Source organism: Fonsecaea monophora (genome assembly GCF_001642475.1).
Source record: "Fonsecaea monophora strain CBS 269.37 chromosome Unknown Scaff100, whole genome shotgun sequence".
NCBI classification, from domain to species: Eukaryota; Fungi; Ascomycota; class Eurotiomycetes; order Chaetothyriales; family Herpotrichiellaceae; genus Fonsecaea; species Fonsecaea monophora.
The window spans coordinates 62,876-83,578 of record NW_019174031.1 but is presented as its reverse complement, the minus strand read 5'-3'; the positions used below and the strand labels follow the sequence as shown (position 1 = coordinate 83,578).

Below are 20,703 nucleotides of genomic sequence, written 5' to 3'. Positions count from 1 at the left end.
CGCCTATAATTCGAAGCACTCGGATACTCGAGGTGAGTCCTTGCAGTGCCTTCCCGCGTCCTAGCTTTGTCTCCACAATAATGGGTTAAAGCCTCGACCAACCATAATCCGACCGATGATAGCCCGCCCCCTCAAACGGGCGAAGTTGATCACATTTCCGGGAATGGCGACGGACTTTCTTGTCTAACCCACCCGATCTGCGTCATGGCAGTACCGAGGCTGAAGTCGACAAAGTTCTTCTTCCCCCTTGCCGCCTTGTGGACTGTACGTCCGGCGCATCAAGGATTGAGTTCGGTCGACGGCCTTGATGAGTGTGGTTGACGGCGGGTCACGACAATGCCCCGAGTGGCTGATAGACACAGAAATGTGACCCGAATGTGCTGATACACATCAGCGAGTCACGGAACCAGCAATGAAGATGACTTTGGGCTCAACCACAAAGCGCCCATCTCAGAGTGGTCACTGCTGGTTACATTACAACAATCCGCCCTTCTCTGTGGTATGGTAATGACCCTTATTTGCGGACTCTTATTTGCGGTGTTTTGATCTATTTGTGAGGACTGCAACGGCAAAACACCTTTCGGAAGCTTGCTCTCAGGGCCATGAAGCAATTCAGCCTCGCGCAGGTCTCTCAACATGCGAGGAAAGGCGACCTGTACATGATCTATGGAAACCAGGTCTATGATGTTACACGCTTTGTCGAAGAACATCCGTAAGTCCTGCTGTATGGGATGGCATCTCCCGGGGGTGGCGGGAGGTAGAACGTCGTGCTAATTGTTTCATATTAAAGAGGAGGGGAGGAAGTGATTATGGATTGCGCGGGCAAGGATGGTACCGAAGCATTTGACGAGGTTGGCCATTCAAAGGAAGCCCATGACCAGCTCAGAGAACTCTTGATAGGGTCGTTGGACCAAGTGGTATGTTCCGAACAAACATTTAACTTATGGTTTTCATCTTCCACTACAACCCCAGCTCTATTGTTCCATCCACAGAGCAAGGCTAATGTTGCATGTCGGTTCAGTCCGCCGATGCCGTTGCGAAGGCTCGACTCAAAAGCAAGGTGAAGGATAACCCTTCCAGCAACCTCATGCTCTACGGCATCATTGTGGCCATTGTGGCAGCGGTATTGGCTGCTTACTTCTACTCGGTCGACGATGGAAGGGTGCTTGGATTGTTGAAACCATGGATAGATCATGAGGCAGAGAAATCTGATATCCTTCGGAACAGCTGGCGTGTTTGGAGCGACGCCGGAAAGTAATGTTACATATCTTGATTTCTACAAGAAGCAATGCTACTGTAGAATCGGATGCGCCCTGACTCCGATTCTCACTAGCCGTAAAACAGGCAAGAATTTATCCCTGAGAGCCGTGTTCCAGTCCCCTTCAGTTATTATAATCCATGATACCTCGAAACAAACTCCTAGGATCCATTGCGAAGTCCAGATCCCACGTCAAGTCGTCCCATAGTCCGCGAGTCTGATAGTTGTTTGTGGCTTGCTCACCATAGTTGCCGTCCCCATTCAACATGTCAGTGCTCGATAGGCAGGACTCGTCAAACGTGTAATGGTCATTGTGGTCGTCACAGTCCTTGGTTCCCATACCACCCATCGCTGATGCGACGGCGACCTCGTCGATAGAAGCATAGCGACTTTCCCGACCACTGCCGTTAGAAGCCGTGGCTCTGCCGTCAGGATTCATGTCCAATCTAGCCGGCAGGAATTGCTGGGCACCCACAGAGTGACTGTCGTCCCGGTTACAATTTGGGAGGCAATCGGCGTCAATGGCGGAGTTATGAGCCATAGATGATTGTGCAGCTGGGAAGTGGCCACCGACATGACGATCTCTCGAAATCGTGGACTGCACATTGTTGGTAGATGAACTTGTGTTCCTATCTCTATTCGCGCAGGTGGTATGATTCGGGTGAGACGGCCGGCGAGCTTTGGGGGTTTTGAACAAGCGCAATTTGCCTTCAACTGACGCCAGATTCTCCTGGAGCGTTTTGGGCAAGTCCCAGAACTCGGAGAACTCCATCAGGATCATATGTAGCACGGTAAACTTGGATTCGACCCAGTCGAGGTTCGTGCTTGGTGGTGCCAGCACTTTCCAGCCCAAATGAACCACTGCCCCGTACCAGATGGTGCTGGCTAGGAACGGGTTGACATAGCGGACATGCTCCTCTGAGCTCCATGACACAATGCGGAGCAGCTCATCCGCAGCCTCGATGAACTGCTGCATCCCCTCTCTGGCTGGTCCGAGACGCAGGCTCAGCGACTCGTTCTCTGATGTGGCATCTGAATCTTGGTTCGGGCCCTCCTGAAGACCGGTTAGATGTAGATCTTGCTGGGCACCATGGTACGCGTCTTGATGATGGATCATCATACGCGTGAGCTGAGTGGTTACATGGATGCTGTACTTCGCACTGTGCAGCTGTCGTATTGCTGGGTCATTGGCAGTGAAGGACAAAAACCCATCCCGGTAGCGCAGATGCTTTGGAAGAGCCATGCTGAAGCACCGCAGAGCATTGGCAAGGATCTGTAAACTCTCCGTATTGTCCTTTGATGGTTCGTCGGACGGAGACCAGGCTGAAGGAGGCGATGTCCCCCTACCAGGGCACGGGCTTCTGAATTTCGAGAGTCGATGGCCCTCGCGCATGAGAGAATCCAGTACGAGAAACCATGCCTTGGAGCTCTGGGTACTGCATTGTTGAAGAGCCTTTAACCGCTCCATTGGCTTCGTCTCAAGAAAGCAACTGGGGGTGAAGCGCAGAGCGAACCACTCTTCGTCCGCCACTGGGAAGCGTGTCTCGTTATCAGTACCGTCGACAGCGGTTGGACAGCGCCTTATGAGGCTGGCAAAGTTGTCCATCTCCCAGATTGCCCACCAGGCGCGCCTGCACTCCTCTATCCGGCACCAGATATCTGGGTCTTGCTGTTCGGGCGTGTTATCTCGGTCAACGTGATGGAGGTCAAGCTCGTATGCGACACGGACGCAGATCCCCAGCCGCCGCCAAGCTGCACCCCGGACCCCTTTGATTAGCTGGCTGAATGTGTTGAGGACGAGAGCTTGTAAGACACACAGCGGCGGTGAGCGATCCGAGTACTCGGCCAGTGCTTGATCGACATATCGTAGAGCCATGTCCTCGAAATGTTTGGGCGGAAGTAGTGGACCGAGACCGTCGTCCAAGTCAGTGGCGCCCTGATCCGAGGTGAATCTATAGCGCGCTGAAAATGAGAAGATCGATGCAAGCAACGCTGCGAGCTGCTCTACCGAGTCGATGGCGCACAACTTGGCCGCAAAGGTAGGTCGATGGAAAAGCGAAAAGGATGTCATATTGTCGAAGTAGAGGTCTAAACTGTTGAGGAGGACAGAGGGTCAGCCTCGATCACGCCAGAAGCAAAGCACTGAAGAAGGAAGGGACAAGACCACCTACTACGACTGAAGAGCATTTGCTGGGACTTTGAGCAAGGCACACGCTTGCGCGAGCCGGTCTATGTTGTCTAGCGTGGTGCTCGACTTGCTGGAAGACACAAACTCCATGTTGGAGAGGGTTATGGCTGTCTCGTGAGAAGGATGCATGATAAAGGCCAAAGTGCGTACATCGAGCGGCGTAGCAACAGGTGTCAGAGGATAGCCACCGACAGGCCCCGACTTGAAACTGGCAGACGTTGGTGTCGGGCTTCCATTGGCAGCATTAGCACTCGAAACCAGAGCCGTGCTCGCTTCCAGCTCTGTCCTGCCGTCGGCGCTCTCGACAGGCGCAGTAGAGTCCGAGACTTCTGTGATGGTGGGCTTGTCGCACTGCTTCTCCAGAGAGCTAGATCGAGGTCTTTTCCGTCTGGTTGTGCCTATACAAGCCATCAGCGAACGAGCGCGACCACGGATGGATGCTTGGAGCCTCATATCATACCGAGCTTGGGACCAGGTCTTGCTGCTTCGGATGGATAGTCACATTCTTGTTGCGTCTTGAGGCATATCGAGCATCTAGGGAGGATGCGATCACTGCATCGAACACGATTCACATCAGCTAGATCTATCTAGATGTGGTCGTCCAGCATACCATTTGACCTTGCGCCTAAGAGTTCATGTCAGCTTGCTATGTTGCCATGTACCTCATACTTTGGGTTCATCAAGAAGACGGGAGCCAATCGCACATCAGCCACGCCAGCGACGCACCCTATGATTGAACAGACAAAAGACAGAGAGGAGAGAGCAGCACATACTTTTTGCAGAACTTGCATGCAAAAGGTGATCGATCAGCCTGGGTCATGGATTCTGGCATTGGGTATATTGTCTACTTGAGATGAAAAAGTAAGACAAGTATCGTCTGATGTTTACATACGAGGTGTTGGTGGTTAATTTTGTGGCCAATTCGAAGTTGGAAGAAAGCGGAGATCTCAGGGGACCCTATTCGAAGGGATCAAAGAGAAAAGTCGAGCCTTTGAGGAATTTTCTGGGGACGGCATGATCCATAGATCATATTTTCTGTCCCTCGTATACCTGCCTAGTCACTAGGTAGTTTGCGGGGTTGCCCCCAGTTCGATGATCCCCTCCCCCAGCTGGGGCCTGGGGGGACCGATGAAGGTCTTAGGAACCAGTAGAATAACACCTAGTGTGCGCCAGAACAACGAGAGTTTATCTAGAGAATAATAGCTAGTTTAGCTTGTGAGGCCGAGCAGTGCCTTGCTGGACACGACACCCCTGATACGAACCAGTTCACGCAGGTGTGAATGACCTATAGGAAATACAACGTCGACATCCAGCTGTATGGTTGCAGGAGACGGGGAATTGACACGCTGTCGCTGTGTCAGTATGCCTGAAGTATCGAACGACGTGATGTCCTCGGTTACAATCTCCGTCACCAGGGGATCGTTCAACGGCACAGCCAATCATGGTTCAATCATAGTAAGGACATAGAGAATAATGGGTTTCTTCGTGAAAAAATAGTTAGGGTCACATCTGGTTGCTGCTAACCAGCGCGAGGCGGGCAAGGCGGGCGATATTCGGGCGATCTTGAATTGGAATCCGACCGACGGCCTCAAAAGGACCACAGCAAAGAAGAGGAAGAGAAAAGAGTTTGACAAAGTCTTATAGCGGTTCTCGGCTCTTGGCTAGTGTATTGCTTCTACTCCCACCAGTCTCTATTGTCGGCTCGAGAATAGAGAGTCATCCAGTCGTTGAGGGATGAGACCTAGAGCCTTGAACTTTGATAGGTTGAGCTGGGCTGGACTGGACTTTTATGGCTTGTTAAAGTCTACTACGATACGCCTAATCATTTTTTGTCAGCTGACCTTCGACCATGAATGAGAAGGAGGGTGCATTACCCAGCGACTTGTCCGTTCTTCAAACGCTGAACCGCCTCGTTCCACTGCGACACTCCGACGATTTCTGGGTCGAGATGAAGCTTTTCTGCTCGTAGATCATTGGTCAATCAACTGCTCAACACTGCTCACATGGGGATTGAACTCACTGCGTTTAGCAAAGTCAAGTGCCTGTGTGATTTCGCCCAATGAGCTGACGATGGTGCTTGTGACTGATTGGTTTCTAGCCATAAAATTCGAAACAGTCGGATCAAGGGTGATGGTATGCGTATTTGGGGGTCCAAGACCAATACACATCAGCCTTCCTCCTACTCGATCACCAAGGAACCCCATGGCAGTGGGATAGGCTTGGATCGCAGTCACAAAGACACCGTGGGCACCGCCATCGGTCAACGTCACTACATCAGCCACTGCGTCCTTGGTCTCTCTGAAGTCCACGAAATGCTCAGCGCCGTACTTTCGACTCAGTTCCTCTCGTTTCGCCCCAGTGTCAACCACGATAGGACGGAGGCCCATAGCGTATGCCAGCTGAACGCCTTGAAGCCCAACCCCGCCTCCGCCACCAACGAACACAGCCCATTGCCCTGCTGACAGGTTGGCCGTCTTTAGAGAATGCAGCATAGTGGATGCTGAGCACATGACTGGTCCCGCGATATAGTCGCTTACACCGTCTGGAATCAGGGCAGTATATCGCTCCGGCGAGACGATGTACTGTTGATATGAGCCTTTGAGATCGCCATCAGCTAAAAGAGACTACTTGTGTAGGATCGAGGAAACAAACCAGGTTTTTGCAGTCCCGTGGAGACCATGCCTTTACAGTAATTCTCCCGACCGGACAGACAGACATCGCATGCATGACAAACATCCCAAGTTGGTTTGATTCCAGCACGCTGGCCTACCTTGAGGGATGTGACCTGCGCTCCAACTTTCACAATTACTCCCGCACCTTCGTGGCCGGGAGATCTCGTCTTAAAATGTGACATGGATGGCACGCCCAGGTCATTGAGCATATAGTGCACATCGGACATGCACAAGCCCGTTGTGTTGAGCTTGATCAGGACTTCATAGGGGCCGGGCTCTGGGACAGGCACCTCGACGACCTCGACGTGGAAGTCTGGCCCCTCATTGACAACCACGCCGGCGAGGCACTGCTTTGGAATCTCTTCCATGGTCATTAATGAAACCGCTGACGGAGGAAGAGTCAAGGTAATGTTTCTGCACCAAGGGACGACAAAAATATAGACAAACAGACTGCGAAGAGTGTCTGAAATGGAAACCACCTGCCAGGCTCTGGTCGATCACTGAATGAAGTAAATCCTCCTCGGGAAGAGAAATCGAGCGTGGATACTTGTCCAAATTTGGTAGCCCGAGGTCCGAGTGGATTGTTCGACAACAATACCAGTTGCCCAGAATAGAGGGGTTAAGAGTGGCGCGTCGAGTCACTGGACCAAGAGTCGAGATCATATAGACATCCACGGGAGGGAATACTCTGCTTGAACTAATGCGCTCGGGTCTCCGGTGCTTCGGGTTTCCAGAACTATTCTAACTTATTTACTCTTCACTAATCTGACCGGGCAACGTGGTAATAGATGTATGTCGATCGGACGCTCTCCACAAATGTAAATTGTGTCGCTTCCAGGATAGTTCTGTTTGTGAAGGCGGAGGACGTGTGAGCATCGGCAATAACCCCTGCGAGGTTATAATCAAGCCGCCGTGCCGCACCCAGTAATAGTTGAGGCGACCAAATGCGGTGACGAATGACCACAGCTGGCTCACATCGGTTGTAAACGACATATCCCATGCCGTGGGACTTACCTGGCGAGATTCTGGATCGAGCCAACAGCTTGTTTGGCTGAATGTTGTGTTGAGGTTGTTCACGCCCGCCCAGCGCCGGCCGTGGTGTAGATTTGGTCTCCCAAGGTGACCCACCCTGGCCTGTAAGAGCCAAGGTCAGATATGAAGAGTCGGGGCAAGTGAAGTCCTTGGTCCAGCCGTGAATCCAATAGGCACCATTGCACCAGCTATTGTCAGTCACGAAGGCAAAACAGTTTTTCAGTTCTGTGGTCGTGCCATTGTCGTCAGGTAATGATACCGCCCGTCACGCCCGAGCAATCATTACTCGTCGCCATGGTGCCCGCATCACAGGCTTGGAGCTTGGCGAAGGAGGCAGGGTATTGAAATTCATCCAGGTCGGTCGTCATAGAAATCTGATGTACTCGTACGAGGCATTGGGCTTGCTTTTGACTACTCGGCAATCGGGATCGTGAACCAGGTCTTGGCGCCAAGTATTAAGAGAAATGTGATATATCAAGCATGTGCCAGGAGTTGTCAGTCTGACACCTCTCACTACGCTTGCCGACCTACACGCCTCTTCCACAGACACATCGATACCATTTGTTAGCCTCACAGCGATAGATCGTCGAGCACCGAGCCCGTAAAGAGCCAAAAACGGCCAGGCACCGCGTCCTTGAGAGTTTGTCTGGCCAGCTTCTAATGGTATCGCTGAAGTGCCGGCCGACCCGCTTCACCGCTCGACATCTCCCTGCCGGCCTACACCCGTCTCCACATCGCAACCGTCATATCTCTCGGGAACACGGGTCACGTTCAAGAGTGAGGGCTCCTCGAAAAAATAGAGGATATTCACTCTGATATGGTGTCTGCGACAAGGATTCGCCTGGAATATTACCGCCGCCGTCCTTTGAGAGGTCCGTCACCACGCACTAATCGAGGCCTCAATGCCTAATTCGCCCCATTTTCTCTGCTTTATTGATTAAATGAACTCGTAATGGCAAGATACTGATGATTAAAGCGTTGCGAACGACCTTTAATAGCGAGGCTGCCGCCAGCATACCTCGCTCTTCACTCCGGCGTTTGAGCCTCGAAACATGGTTCATCCTTGCCTTTCTCGGCAGAATGCTTCGGTTGTGAAGAGAAAAGGTCCGGGGAAATAATCTGGGGAGGGGTCTGGGGACCCCTTCGACTCGGGTACTTCAATGGAGCTTGCCCGGCCGTCCGAATGTCAAGGACATCCTTGCATTCCAGTCCACCTGTCTTTCTCAGTCCAGCTATCTCGGTGACTATCCAAGGATGAAGCTTATTCTGTCTGGTCTCTTTGGCCTCCAAGGCTTGCGTGTCGTCGCTGCAATCACCGAATGCAGCGTGCAGTCCTTGCAACAATTCATTGGAGATTCAGGAGCAGCGACAGTGACGTTTGCACAAGCGCTCCCACAGAACAGCACTTTCGGCGGAGGCCCCGCTGACCTTGAGTTCCCAGTGAATGACACAGGTCTCCCAGCGCTTTGTGTGGTCATAGTCAATGTCAAATCTTCCCATACATCCTCCTATAACTTTGGCCTTTTCCTGCCACAGCAGTGGAACGCTCGCTTTATTGCCACCGGCAATGGTGCATATGCCGGCGGGATCAATTGGAACGATATGGGCACTAACGCCAGGTATGGATTCGCATCTATGTCGACCGATACTGGGCACATCTCCGGATCCTTTGATGCGAGTTGGGCGCTGAACAACCCGGAGGCGCAGCTTGACTGGGGCTATCGGTCCATGCACGGCTCAGTCGTCTATTCCAAGCTGATTACCAGTGCGTATTATGGGACAAACATCAGCTATTCATACTATTCCGGATGCTCTACTGGTGGTCGACAAGGATTCCGAGACATCGAACTGTATCCAGAGGACTTTGATGGAATTCTAGCTGGAGCCCCTGCGTGGTGGACGACGCATCTACAGCCAGACAATGTTCAAGTGGCCCTCTCCAACCTCCCGGTGGAGGCTGCGACTCACATCCCGTCTTCACTTTTCCCCGTGATCGGAGCTGAAGTCCTTCGACAATGCGATCCCCAGGACGGCTTTTTTGATGGAATCATCTCTGACCCTGAGGGATGCAACTTTGTCCCAGAAATGCTACTTTGCACTCCTACGTCGAACAAAAGCGCCTGTCTGACAGGTCCACAGTTGGACACCTTATACCACATCTACAACGACTGGTGGGAGACAAATCAGACATTTGTCTTTCCGCACTACGAATTGGGATCCGAGGCTCAGTACGGTTTCCTTCTCAATAGTAAGTCACTTTTTGAGCCTTTCCTCTGCAATGTGCAGATTGGGAATGGGGCGAGAATAAAGTTTATCTCAAGGCCATTCTAAATTACTCCCTAATTTGTCCGTCTGCATCTGTTTCAGAGTATAATCTTCTAGTTTGGAGATGTTGCTGATCCTGAGGACTCGTTGCAGCGGACTCTGGAACCCCTACTGAACCCGGAATTGCGTGGATCCAAAACTTCCTCTACAACGACACAACATGGGACTGGCACGATTTCACCTACAAGGTGATCCTGGACGCAGACAGAATAAACCCCGGTCAGGCAAACGTCGGATTCGACTTCAGCGGATTCTACCAGCGTGGCGGCAAGATCATCCAGTATCATGGCCTGGCAGACGGGCTGATCCCTACGCCGAGCTCCGAGGTTCTCTACAAGAACATTTGGAGGACCATGGGAGCCGCAGGGATCCCTCTTGATGGCTGGTATCGCATGTTCCTGATTCCCGGCATGCAACACTGTCAAGGCACAGCAGTTGAGGCACCCTACTACATTGCCTCTGCCGGTCAACCCTTTGAGCTGGGCCAAGATGTCTGGAGTGTTCCTGCTTTCAGCGATCCACAGCACGATGCTCTTCTAGCGCTCTTGGAGTGGAGGGAAAATGGGATTGCTCCGGAATTCATCATTGGCACCAAGTTCATCAATGAGACGGTCACGGAGGGTGTACAAAGGCAGCGACCAATTTGTATGTATCCGATGCAGGCAAAGTATAATGGCGATGGAGATCCAGATCTAGCGGAGAGCTGGCATTGTCAACTTCTATACTAGAGAAGGGATCAAATTCGACAGTTTTCCTGGCCTAGAGGAAAGGAAGAAGGCTCCCTTCTTCTCTTCAAAGCCCAGCCCCTATCGTATTGAAGATCTGAATCTATTGCCTTTCACTTATGACTTCAATCTAATTTTGTAGTTTCCACCACAGTTCCGATCTCGCGTTGGATCTTGTCGACGTCGACATATGCTTTGCCTGTACGAACCAGCTCGACATCCGGCACATCGGAGTGCTTGTGTCCCTCAAAGAGAGCATCGATCTCCTCCAACGTTCGGCCTTTCGTCTCGACCCAAAAGACCACCTGGAAGGTCAGTTCAAGAACCCAGGAAAAAACAGAGGGGTGTTCGACTCACGATCAAGACCACAACTATAATATCCCACGAGCCATTGATTATGTACATTTTCCACCCAATGTTGGTCAAGCCGATGGGCATGACGAACACAAGGAGGACCCTGGCGAGGTTAGCAATTGGGCAGCGAGTGGACTGCGCAGATAGTGAGCTTACGCTAGAGCATTCAGCATAAAGGACGAAAAGGCAAGTCCATTTGCCCGAATCGCGTAGTTCATGATCTCTGGCGGGTACAGGTAGAGCAAAGGTGTCCATGCAATCGAGTAGAATCCTTGGAACAAGAACATGACTGCCACATCTCCATAGACGAGACTTTTGGACGCTCCGTCGGGGTTGTCAGCGTACATTTTCGAGAGGCCCCCAATGATGAACAGGCACACAATGAGCAGACACTGAGAAAGTATCGCAGTAGGTTTGCGACCCCAGCGCGCGGCGAGTTGTGTTCCTCCAAGAGCACATGCCAGGCACCAGACGTTGAGCACGACGTTCTGCGGGAGTCAGTTGCGGCCTGCACTGCTCGTACAGATGGACTCACCGCCTTGAGTTGGTCGTTCGAGTTCGTGATACCTGCGGTATCCAGCTCGGGACCCAGGTAGTACGAGGCGATGATATTGCCAGCAATACAGGAGAAAGGTCCCGGTGACATACCTATCAGTAGGCGTTTTCTCGAAGTTGGGTTCTTGATGGTTTCTTTGAAGGTCATGAGGTTCTCCTTTTCCCAATTCAGGGTGTCGACAATCTCCTTGTATACTGCGAGCACAACAGGGTCACTCAGGTCTCCGTTGGCATTTGTCTGGGCGACAGCGATGCGTCCCTCATCATAGAAGCCTTGGTGTATCAGCCATCGTGGAGATTCAGGGCTACCAGGTCAGCTTCCAGGTCGTATGTCCAAGGACGGAGACTTCGGTGCCTACATGAATGGCAATATGATAATGCACAAAAGCGAGAAGATCCCCTGGAACAATGAAGGTGCCCTCCAAGCCCATGTTGACTGCCACTGACCCGTGCCCAGTGTGATTCCGGCCGCAATCAAGGCGCCGACAATGCAAAGCAGTCAGTGAAAATCATTCCTCCGTGAAAGGGCAGTCTTACTAGTAGAAGTCATTCAGCAGCCCAACTCCCCATGCACGATATTTGCTCGGGTACGTCTCTGCCAAGTAGACGCTGCCTGCGATACCAGAAACGGCTGAGCCAAAACCTAGAACAATGCGAGCAACAACGAACATTGCAATGTTCTGAGCAGCGGTCTGAAGAAGGACTCCAACTAGGGTCAAAATGGAACCCCAGAGTACTGCTGGACGTCTACCTAGACGATCGGCAATGATTCCAGAGACAATGGGGCCAAAGAAACCGCCAATGAACACTGAAGCAGTGTTGAGGCCAGTGGTTGCAGCATTGAGATTGAAGTAATCCGTGTATGATGGTAAGATGTTGAGGCCATTGAGCATGGATCCGTCATATCCACCAGTCTGGTCCTCATTAGAGCGATCGAGGAATATAGAGGCAGACACTACCTACCGCCGACTGTACCATGGAGCAGAATACCAAGAATATGGAGAGGGTCACCGTCGACTCCGGTACCCATGCCGGGAGCCAGGTACCAGTGGCAGTCTTTTGCAACATCTTGTCGTGACTTCTCTGTGTTCAACGGCAAGGGCCAACTGTGATCCGATACAGAGAAGAGTCAAAGGGAGTGTCACTACACACAACATGTTGCGGAAACGCTTCAGCTGATAAAGTACCGAGAGGCGAACAGCCGGCCCCTCCATAAGGTCGCATCTCGTACCTCTCTGGATGAAACCCAAACTGATAACGATCTTCATATCGCCTACCATGAGCTTTGACGAGCGGAGAACAGCGACAGAAGCGAAGGACTGAGATATTTTTTGTATGTGTATAGACAGATGACCGGCATCAAGGGTTGGGCGTGAAGTTCGTCACTAAGAGATCTCCAGGTGATAAACCATATTCGGCTCGGCCCAGACTCCAAGCTTCTACTGGCGTGAGCTTAGCCTAAATCCTTACGAGCCAAAGATGACACCTTTAAAAGGAAGGAGGATAACCCCTCGCCCGTGCTGGTTGAGATAGGCAGAACTGCACCAAACTGCCACGATGGCTAAGAGGCCAGCCATTGCTATCGCCGGCCTTGCGTGCGAAACTTCGATATTCACGCCCTCCAGGACTTTGACGCCTGCTTTCCATGCCAAACGCGGCCCCGAAATCATTGAGAAATATCCCTTTCTCCAGAGTGAAAGCGGCCTTGGAAATATCGCGGACTTCCACGGAGCTTTGATCGGTCATGCGCTACCAGGAGGGATTGTAACGCGCGCCTCTTTTGAGGAATTGGCCGACGAGATTATAGAGCGTCTGAAGGTGATTGTGTCGTCGACAATCATCCATGGACTCTGGTACGATATCCACGGCGCCATGTGCGTCGAGGGCCTTGATGACTCTGAAGCAGAGCTCCTTCGGCGCATCCGACGACTTCTTGGTCCTACGGTGGTTGTGTCAGCGTCGATGGACTTGCATGGCAATGTGAGCCGCGAACTCGTGCACGAGGCAGATCTCATCAGCTGTTACCGCACAGCACCACACATCGACGTGCGTGAGACCAAGGAAAGAGCGTGCCGCAACCTGGTCGAGCTACTCACAAACGCTCCCGCAGGCAGAAGGGCAGATGGCAGTCCTGTGCGACCACTCAAAGCATGGATCCCAATTCCAGTCCTTCTTCCAGGAGAGCAGACTTCCACTCGTATCGAGCCCGCAAAGCACATCTATGGTACAGTTCCTGCCGTCGAGTCCAACACGGGGGTTGTTGATGCAGCAGTCTGGGTCGGCTATCCATGGGCTGACGAACCGCGAAACCAAGCAGTTGTCGTGGTGACGGGCTGGGATGAAGACGCGATCAAGCTTGGATCAGAACAACTTGCACGGGTGTTTTGGGATGCGCACGAGGACTTTGACTTTGTCGGGCCAACAGGTTCCTTTGACGAATGCATCGACGAGGCTGTAGCATCCAAGAAGCATCCTTTCTTCGTCAGCGATTCGGGAGACAACCCAACTGCCGGTGGAAGCGGCGACATGACCTGGGGCTTGATGCACCTGCTGGCTCGTCCAGAGTTTAAACAATATTCTGGCCCAACAGTCATCTATGCCAGTGTCCCGGGCTCCAAAGCAGTCAATGCGTGTGTCGATGCAGGCATAGGGTCAACTGTCACAGTGACCGCCGGCGCTGAGGTCGACCATATCCATTCGGGCCCGATCACCATGACAGGCCAAGTACATGCCATCAAACGCGGCGACAGAGATGCTCGTATCGAGGTTGTGCTACGAGTGGGCAGCGTCTTCGCTATCCTCACCGAACTCCGCAAGCCTTACCATCACGAGCATGACTTTACGGATCTCAACCTCAAGCCTCGAGAAGCAGATGTCGTCATTGTCAAGATCGGGTATTTGGAACCTGAATTGCACGACATGGCGGCCGACTGGAGATTGGCCCTTTCGCCTGGTGGTGTTGATCAGGATCTGAAACGACTTGGACATTCCCGTATCAATAGACCCATGTATCCTTTCGACAAGTTTGACAAAGCTCCTTTCCTCTCAGCCCGCATCATTCCACCATCTCACGATCCTCTTAGCGGACAAGATGAAGGAAGCACAGCGTCACAGGTCAAATCGTGTACATAGGGCCGGATCTTCATCTACCTTACCCTCGCCTGCTACATGATATGATGCTGTGTTGGGCGTGAGGACTCATAAACTGCGGCAAGGTCTTGCAAAACATCCTCGATAACACGATGGTTTCCAGTTGCGTACTTCGCATCGTGTTCTTCTTTCTGAAGGAGCTCTAGCTCTCCAATCTTGTCTGCCTGACACACTGACGGCTAGTCAACGTACAAGGTCTCCAGCGTCAAAAGGATTAACCGTCACCCACCGATCATTGTCTCTCTGTGTATTTCTGGTCCACTGCTCCCCTGCATCGAACTCTGCAGGGGTGTTGCATGAGGATTCCCGGTTTCCCCCGCTGACTTCCGGGGTGTTGAGTTACTAGGCTGCATACGACGGTCAAGCGGAAAGCAAAGCAGTTCAGGAGCTGAACAGCATTCATCCTTGAGTATATACATGGGCATCTCCAAACCGAGCTTACACTGGTAAACAACGCTCTCATTTGCTGAAAATTGACAATTCTAGCTATCTAACCATGAAGCTTCTTTACCCTACCTCTTTGAAGCTCGACGTAGCCAGTCTCGAAGGCTTCGGCGTCACATTACACCCCTACGATGTTCACAAGCTAATCCCCGAGGAACTTGTCGACGCAGAGATTCTTGTGACATGGGCCAATACCAACCTGCGCGATGCTGCCAAACGAATGAGTAAACTTCGCTGGATTCAGTCCCTCTTTGCAGGCCCCAACGACGAGCTCGCTGCTGGTTTCCCATCCAATGTTATCATAACGGCCGGCACTAATCTGCACAACGAGACTGTTGCTGAGCACGCTCTAGCTCTGGTGCTCAGCGCTGCTCGGCGTCTTTACGAGATGCGGGATTTCCAGAACCAAGGCAAGTGGCCAGGACATTTGGGCGGATTCCTACCCGACCGACCCCAGGGATCGTTCACCTCCTTGAAAGGTGCCAACATTACCATCTGGGGGATGGGAAATATTGGACGCACGCTTGCACCACATCTGACCGCTTTGGGCGCCAACATCCGAGGAGTCGGACTGTACGAAGAAATCATTGACGGGATCCAAGTGCAGACCAATGCAGCATTGCCTAGCCTCCTCCCACAGACTGATTGTCTCATCATGATTCTCCCAGGTTCCCGAGCGACATGGCATTCTCTCAGCGCGGAGCGGCTGGCAAAGCTGCCCCAACATGCCTGGGTGATCAACGTCGGGAGAGGTGTCTGTGTGGATGAGGATGCATTGGCTCACGCCCTTAAAAAGGGAATAATCGGCGGCGCAGCTCTGGATGTCTTCCATAAAGAACCACTACCTGAGTCTTCCCCGCTATGGAAAGCACCGAATCTAATCATCTCGCCCCATGCCGCTGGAGGAAGACCACGATACTCGGAACTGCTCATCGCCGAGAACCTGCGACGCTTCCTGGCTGGACAACCGCTCAAGCATGACGTGACTGCGGGTGGAATGTATAGCACTTCCCCGAAGAATAGCTCGACACTCAAGGCCTCGCTGTAGGACAGACATGACAGGAAGGGGAAAGGCAAGTGGAGCCTGGTGGACAAAATAGGTTGTGATCCAGGCAGAACTAAACACGTTGATGGTGTGCTGACCATGTCCCTCCGGATCTCTGCGCATTGGACTTCTCAAGTGGATAGACAATGCCGTTATCTGTCCTCAGTAACATCTGCCTGGTTGCTCTGTAATGCTTGTCTAGGCCATTATTTCTCCCAGTAGCGCCTGATCCCTGCCCAGTCATCAATTTGTTTCCCGAATTCTCCCATTGCTCTCACCTTTGACGCGCTCTCAATGTTCTGCCGACAGGATTAGGCAACCAAAGTCGAGATGCCAAGCAGGTTCTTAACTTGTCCAGAATAGTGCACGCTCTGTTGTGCTCAACAGTTCTGTTTGTGGCTGTAGCATACCGGGGTGCCTTCCATGGACATCATTAGCACGAAGTTCCTTTCAATTGACCACATATTCGAGCAACGTCTAGGGCAGAGTGGAGACCACCCAATGGCTGGAGATGCGACATTCAGCATTGGTGGCTGCCGTGGGATGGGGCCTACTTGAGTATCGCACAAGGTACCGGAACAGATCACTTAGGCTTCGACGCTGCATATGGTTCATGCTTCGGAAAGAATGCCTGTTTCACTCCATCCGTATCCAGCGGACTGTGAAGACAAACTCTGCTGAGTGAGAGGCGGAATGTATCAAGTCAGTACAGTTCGCGATGTCGACAAACTCTCCAACGTCGTTAAAATAACCCACATGCTCCTGTTGTATATCGCCACATCTCCAACGCGGCGAGAATTCCCCGGATGCATGGCGATATCTGTTTCGCCCAGCCATACCTGGAACTGCCCGATGAAGAATAGTCGTCGGAGCGAGATTGCGGGGAAAACGCCTTATTTTAAACAAGATACGGGGTGTTAGTCACAAAAGATACGGAGTACTGTGCATACGCATCCACTAGTTGGCTGCAGACTGAATCAAATTCGACCTCGTCCTTCAATCTCCCGGGGCTACCATCCTCGGCGGTGGCCAGGACGGTGCAGGATGGCCTCGATACTATTTCCAAGCTCACTGCCCATCATTTGGTTGACTCATCACAGTAATTCCCCGACCGGACATATCACGACGCCTTGTGATACGACTTGTGGTCACGGGAGAGGACAACATTGTCCCAAAGCATGCTCGCTTCTCCTGGTTTCCCCGACTTCATCCGACGCCAGCTCGAGACCGTGGCACCTCTCTGCAGAAAAAAGGAGTTGTCGTAAGCTCTACACATTGGAATGTTGCTTGATATGCACGGTAGAACATTTACCCCCAAGACAAACATCCCTGAGAACTCCGAACGGGATGGTTGCCAGAAGGCCAGTCGACCCCACATGCAGGGAGAAAATCAGAGCAGTAACCAGATTGAGAGCCGCAAAGGTCTAATCAGATCTTTACAGTTAATCTTCTCATACTTACTTGTACAGGATTGCTCCGTCGCAGGTGGTGTAACAATATACCACTCGAATACCTCCCCTTTTCTCTAGAACCACACATTTTATTCCTACTTGCATCTTTAAACACAAACAAAATGGACTCGCAGATTCGAACAAGTCCCATTCTCCTCGCCCCAGGCCCGACTGAAGTCGACCCAGAGGTCCTCAGGGCCATGTCATCGTTTGCAGAATCACATTTTGCCCAACCATTCTGCAACACTTTCGGCGATGTGCTGACCATGCTCCGCAGACTCTTCCAGAGTCAAGACCCCAATGCCCAGCCCTTTGTCATTGGAGGCAGCGGAACCCTGGGTTGGGACTTTGTGGCAACCAACTTCATCGAACCCGGAGAGCCAGTCCTCTGTCTCTGTACGGGATACTTCTCCGATGCGTTCGAGATGTGTCTGGCCACCTACGGAGCCCGCACGAAGAGGATCACGGTCCCTATCGGAGCTGCTCCCGACATACATGAAGTCGAGAAAGAATTGAAAAGGCTTCGATACAAAGCCTTGGTGGTGACCCACGTCGATACCTCGACGGCTGTGTTGACACCTTTGAAGCCGCTATCGGCGCTGCTGAAACGAGTGTCGCCCGAAACACTCTTGGTCGTTGATGGAGTCGCCAGTGTTGCGTGCGAGGAGATCCAGTTTGACGCCTGGGATATCGACATCGTTGTTACCGGGTCCCAGAAAGCTATCGGCTGTCCTCCAGGACTCAGCATTATCATGGTCTCTTCTCGCGCTTTGGAGACTGCCAAGGCAAGGAAGGCACCAGCAAACACCTGGTATGCCAGCCTGGCACGCTGGCTACCGATCATGCAGAACTACGAGAAAAAGCAGTCGAGCTATTTTGCAACCCCCCCTACTCAAATTGTCCATGCTCTTCATGCCTCCCTGACGTCCATTTTGTCACGCCCACTAGAAGAGCGATTTGAACAACACCGGCGGAAAAGCGCCCAAGTGAAAGCTGTGGTGAAGGCATTGGGCTTGACGCAGTTGACAACAGAGTCAGAGTACCAAGCCAATGGTTTGACGGCATTCTGGCTTCCTGATGGTCTGTCGTCGAAGGAACTCTTGTCACGCGTTACTGAGAAGGGCTTCACGATCGTCGGCGGTATGCATAAGGAGGTTGGTCATCAATATGTAAGAGTCGGGCATATGGGATACAGCGTCGTGGGCGAGCCTGAGAGACATATTGACTGTGGTTTAAAGGCCCTGAAAGAAGCAGTCGCGGAGTATTACGCCACTAGGAGTGGCCATGTCCTTCCTGGAGAAGACCGCGAGCCCGTGGGTCTGACTAGAGCAAGCTTGTAGTGAATTGATGGTCGCCAAGATGAGACATCGGAGGACTTCTTACAGCTCGATAGCTAGTCGGCGAGTGAAGCCGACGCACTTTTTTCTTCTCGGGTGCTCCGAATGAAGCTGCCGTGGCGAAGCTGGGGACGAGCACTGTGCTTGTAAGTTGCATTGGTCGGGCTTTGCACTTCGTTTTTAGGTTCGGGCTTGGCAGGGATACAGCCTCGTCAGATGCGATTGGATGGATTCAGTGAGTACTCGGAGTGTAAGGATCTGCCAGCGTCGATCATGGAGTTATGCTCGAGTCACAAGGGATCCTTAGGCTTAACCATTGGTGTTCTAAGGTGTCGGTAAAGTATACATTCTAAGGGAAGAAATTGCCTTGGGGTGGAAGGGTTTGAATGACACTGTATCGATAATTGCAACAGGGAGGGTACAACTTAAGCTCAGGAGACAAAGCCTTCGAGGCCAGTGAGTCTCCCAAGCCAGAGACAGGATGGATAAATGTGCAAGCAGTTTTCATCTCTCCCAATGTAAGCCGGCGGGTCGCGGACGAAGTGCAGTGAGCATTTCCACCTCCTCTGATACTTAGGAGCGAGATGGGATCAAAGATGATACTCTCTTCACCGATCGACAGAAGTATATTTTGGGCCACTTTGAACTGTTTGGGTTCGTTGGTCTCGCACATTGCATCTACACAATCTGGCTGAAAGAAGAAAGCAATGCCAATGTGGGTAACAAGCGCAAGAGGCGTTCGACCAGCGACGCCGATGATGATGGCGACGATGACGAGATCGACGGCGGCCACCAGAGCTTGAAGAAGATCACTCGTGGTTACGAGACCGGCTCGTTCTCCAGGATGTTGTTTTACCTTGCATCACTTTCTCCGAGCGCTACCACAGCTTTCATCCGAGGGGATATCCCACACAAGCTGCGAGACCCGGAATTTCAGGCTGCGAAAGGCTCGCACCTCCGATGCAGATATACGCAGGGTGGCTATGCCGTGTTTGTGGCTATCGACTCTCCGGCAGACTCGTCTCAGATGCCATCACAAATTGCGCCTTATGTCGGTCGCGGTTTGTCCTTGAACCAACTCAGGAAGGTCCTTGACAGCATGCGACTCTACGTGTCTACGGATCAGCTGGGGTCATGTAAGCTGGCTATGAATTTGGACTAGCAAACTCAACACGTGGCGCTCAAGATCAGACACCACCGAGGCGAGAGAAGGTATGGTGGTGACCACCTCCATAAAGACCTTAGAAGGCACGTATACTGGCTAGACACCATCGAAACGGCAATATTAAGGCACCATGGAAGCATCAAGGGCAGAAATGAAGGACACCTGCTGGATGTTCCTCTTATGAGGTGTTGTGCTTATGTTGGTCTACCGGCGAACACGCAGCTGCGCCCTACCGGCCATTAGGGCCACCGTGGATCCGAGAGTCCAATATACAGGCTCTTCACAGCCACTGTGAGGTATCATTTCGGCAACCTCTTCAATGTTCAACATTCCACGTACAGAGTCTTCAAGGCCACGAAGGTCGAAGATATTGGACTAGACGAGATCGTTGCCTCCGTGCTACTCTCGCCTATCCCTGAGACCCCGGCCTGAGCTAAGTATGGGCGGGTGGCAGTACTGGATCCTCGGCAAACAGGACCAGTAACGCGTGCATCGACGGTCTCCGGCGAAATGCGTTAAGTATCTTGAACTCTGGGTTTGTTGATGACAACCTTCGTGATGCGAAAAGAAAGATTGAACGGGTCAAGAAGCTGCTCTCCTTTTTCGAGTCTCGAGATCAAGAATTTGAAGAGTTTGAGGCCCAGGCTACTCAGAATGTTGCCGATTTCGAAGCCCTTCTCGCGCCATGCGAGGAAAGTCTTGCAGAGATCGAGGCAGAAGAAGAAGAACGAGCAAAGCCGGAGGACGAGTATCTCAAGGCTCAGACAGAGATGCAAGAGATCACAGATGCGCTGGACGTTCTTTCGTCGTGAATACTTAGAAGGCGGCGTGGTCCTTCCTTCACCTTAGGGAGCGAATTCTCTCTTGTGCTGTCATCCTCAAGAATCAGGTGGATAAGGAGCAGCAGGAATTGCCGATGTACCGGAATCCTTCTATAGTATCCCGTAGAAGACGAATGTGTCCTTCAATTGCTCCAGTATGATATTCTTTTTCATCCCCCAA

General features: G+C 52.0%; 8 protein-coding genes across 8 annotated transcripts; 5 read left to right on the top strand and 3 right to left on the bottom strand.

Moving 5' to 3' along the window:
- Positions 1-602: 602 nt before the first annotated feature.
- Positions 603-1,258, top strand: AYO21_09732 (hypothetical protein; the record flags this gene model as incomplete). Its single annotated transcript, XM_022659661.1, has 3 exons — positions 603-712; positions 791-917; positions 1,022-1,258. 3 exons carry the CDS (start codon positions 603-605, stop codon positions 1,256-1,258), a joined length of 474 nt encoding a protein of 157 aa, XP_022508057.1.
- Positions 1,259-1,382: 124 nt separating this feature from the next.
- Positions 1,383-6,486, bottom strand: AYO21_09731 (hypothetical protein; the record flags this gene model as incomplete). The annotated part of the gene is made up of 7 exons (XM_022659660.1): positions 1,383-3,351; positions 3,430-3,844; positions 3,907-3,998; positions 4,057-4,071; positions 5,321-5,400; positions 5,450-6,042; positions 6,099-6,486. 7 exons carry the CDS (start codon positions 6,484-6,486, stop codon positions 1,383-1,385), a joined length of 3,552 nt encoding a protein of 1,183 aa, XP_022508056.1.
- A 392-nt stretch (positions 6,487-6,878) lies between these two features.
- Positions 6,879-7,518, bottom strand: AYO21_09730 (hypothetical protein; the record flags this gene model as incomplete). The annotated part of the gene is made up of 3 exons (XM_022659659.1): positions 6,879-7,084; positions 7,133-7,375; positions 7,437-7,518. The coding sequence occupies 3 exons, from the start codon at positions 7,516-7,518 to the stop codon at positions 6,879-6,881; spliced, it is 531 nt and encodes a 176-aa protein (XP_022508055.1).
- An 886-nt stretch (positions 7,519-8,404) lies between these two features.
- AYO21_09729 (hypothetical protein) lies at positions 8,405-10,203 on the top strand (the record flags this gene model as incomplete). Its single annotated transcript, XM_022659658.1, has 2 exons — positions 8,405-9,398; positions 9,569-10,203. The coding sequence occupies 2 exons, from the start codon at positions 8,405-8,407 to the stop codon at positions 10,201-10,203; spliced, it is 1,629 nt and encodes a 542-aa protein (XP_022508054.1).
- Positions 10,204-10,325: 122 nt separating this feature from the next.
- AYO21_09728 (hypothetical protein) lies at positions 10,326-12,177 on the bottom strand (the record flags this gene model as incomplete). Its single annotated transcript, XM_022659657.1, has 6 exons — positions 10,326-10,505; positions 10,558-10,657; positions 10,711-11,042; positions 11,090-11,414; positions 11,647-12,023; positions 12,073-12,177. The coding sequence occupies 6 exons, from the start codon at positions 12,175-12,177 to the stop codon at positions 10,326-10,328; spliced, it is 1,419 nt and encodes a 472-aa protein (XP_022508053.1).
- Positions 12,178-12,666: 489 nt separating this feature from the next.
- On the top strand, positions 12,667-14,241 carry AYO21_09727 (hypothetical protein; the record flags this gene model as incomplete). The annotated part of the gene is made up of 1 exon (XM_022659656.1): positions 12,667-14,241. One exon carries the CDS (start codon positions 12,667-12,669, stop codon positions 14,239-14,241), a length of 1,575 nt encoding a protein of 524 aa, XP_022508052.1.
- A 514-nt stretch (positions 14,242-14,755) lies between these two features.
- On the top strand, positions 14,756-15,751 carry AYO21_09726 (hypothetical protein; the record flags this gene model as incomplete). The annotated part of the gene is made up of 1 exon (XM_022659655.1): positions 14,756-15,751. One exon carries the CDS (start codon positions 14,756-14,758, stop codon positions 15,749-15,751), a length of 996 nt encoding a protein of 331 aa, XP_022508051.1.
- A 1,570-nt stretch (positions 15,752-17,321) lies between these two features.
- AYO21_09725 (hypothetical protein) lies at positions 17,322-20,513 on the top strand (the record flags this gene model as incomplete). Its single annotated transcript, XM_022659654.1, has 5 exons — positions 17,322-18,512; positions 18,950-19,054; positions 19,114-19,672; positions 19,728-19,788; positions 20,177-20,513. 5 exons carry the CDS (start codon positions 17,322-17,324, stop codon positions 20,511-20,513), a joined length of 2,253 nt encoding a protein of 750 aa, XP_022508050.1.
- Positions 20,514-20,703: the final 190 nt, after the last annotated feature.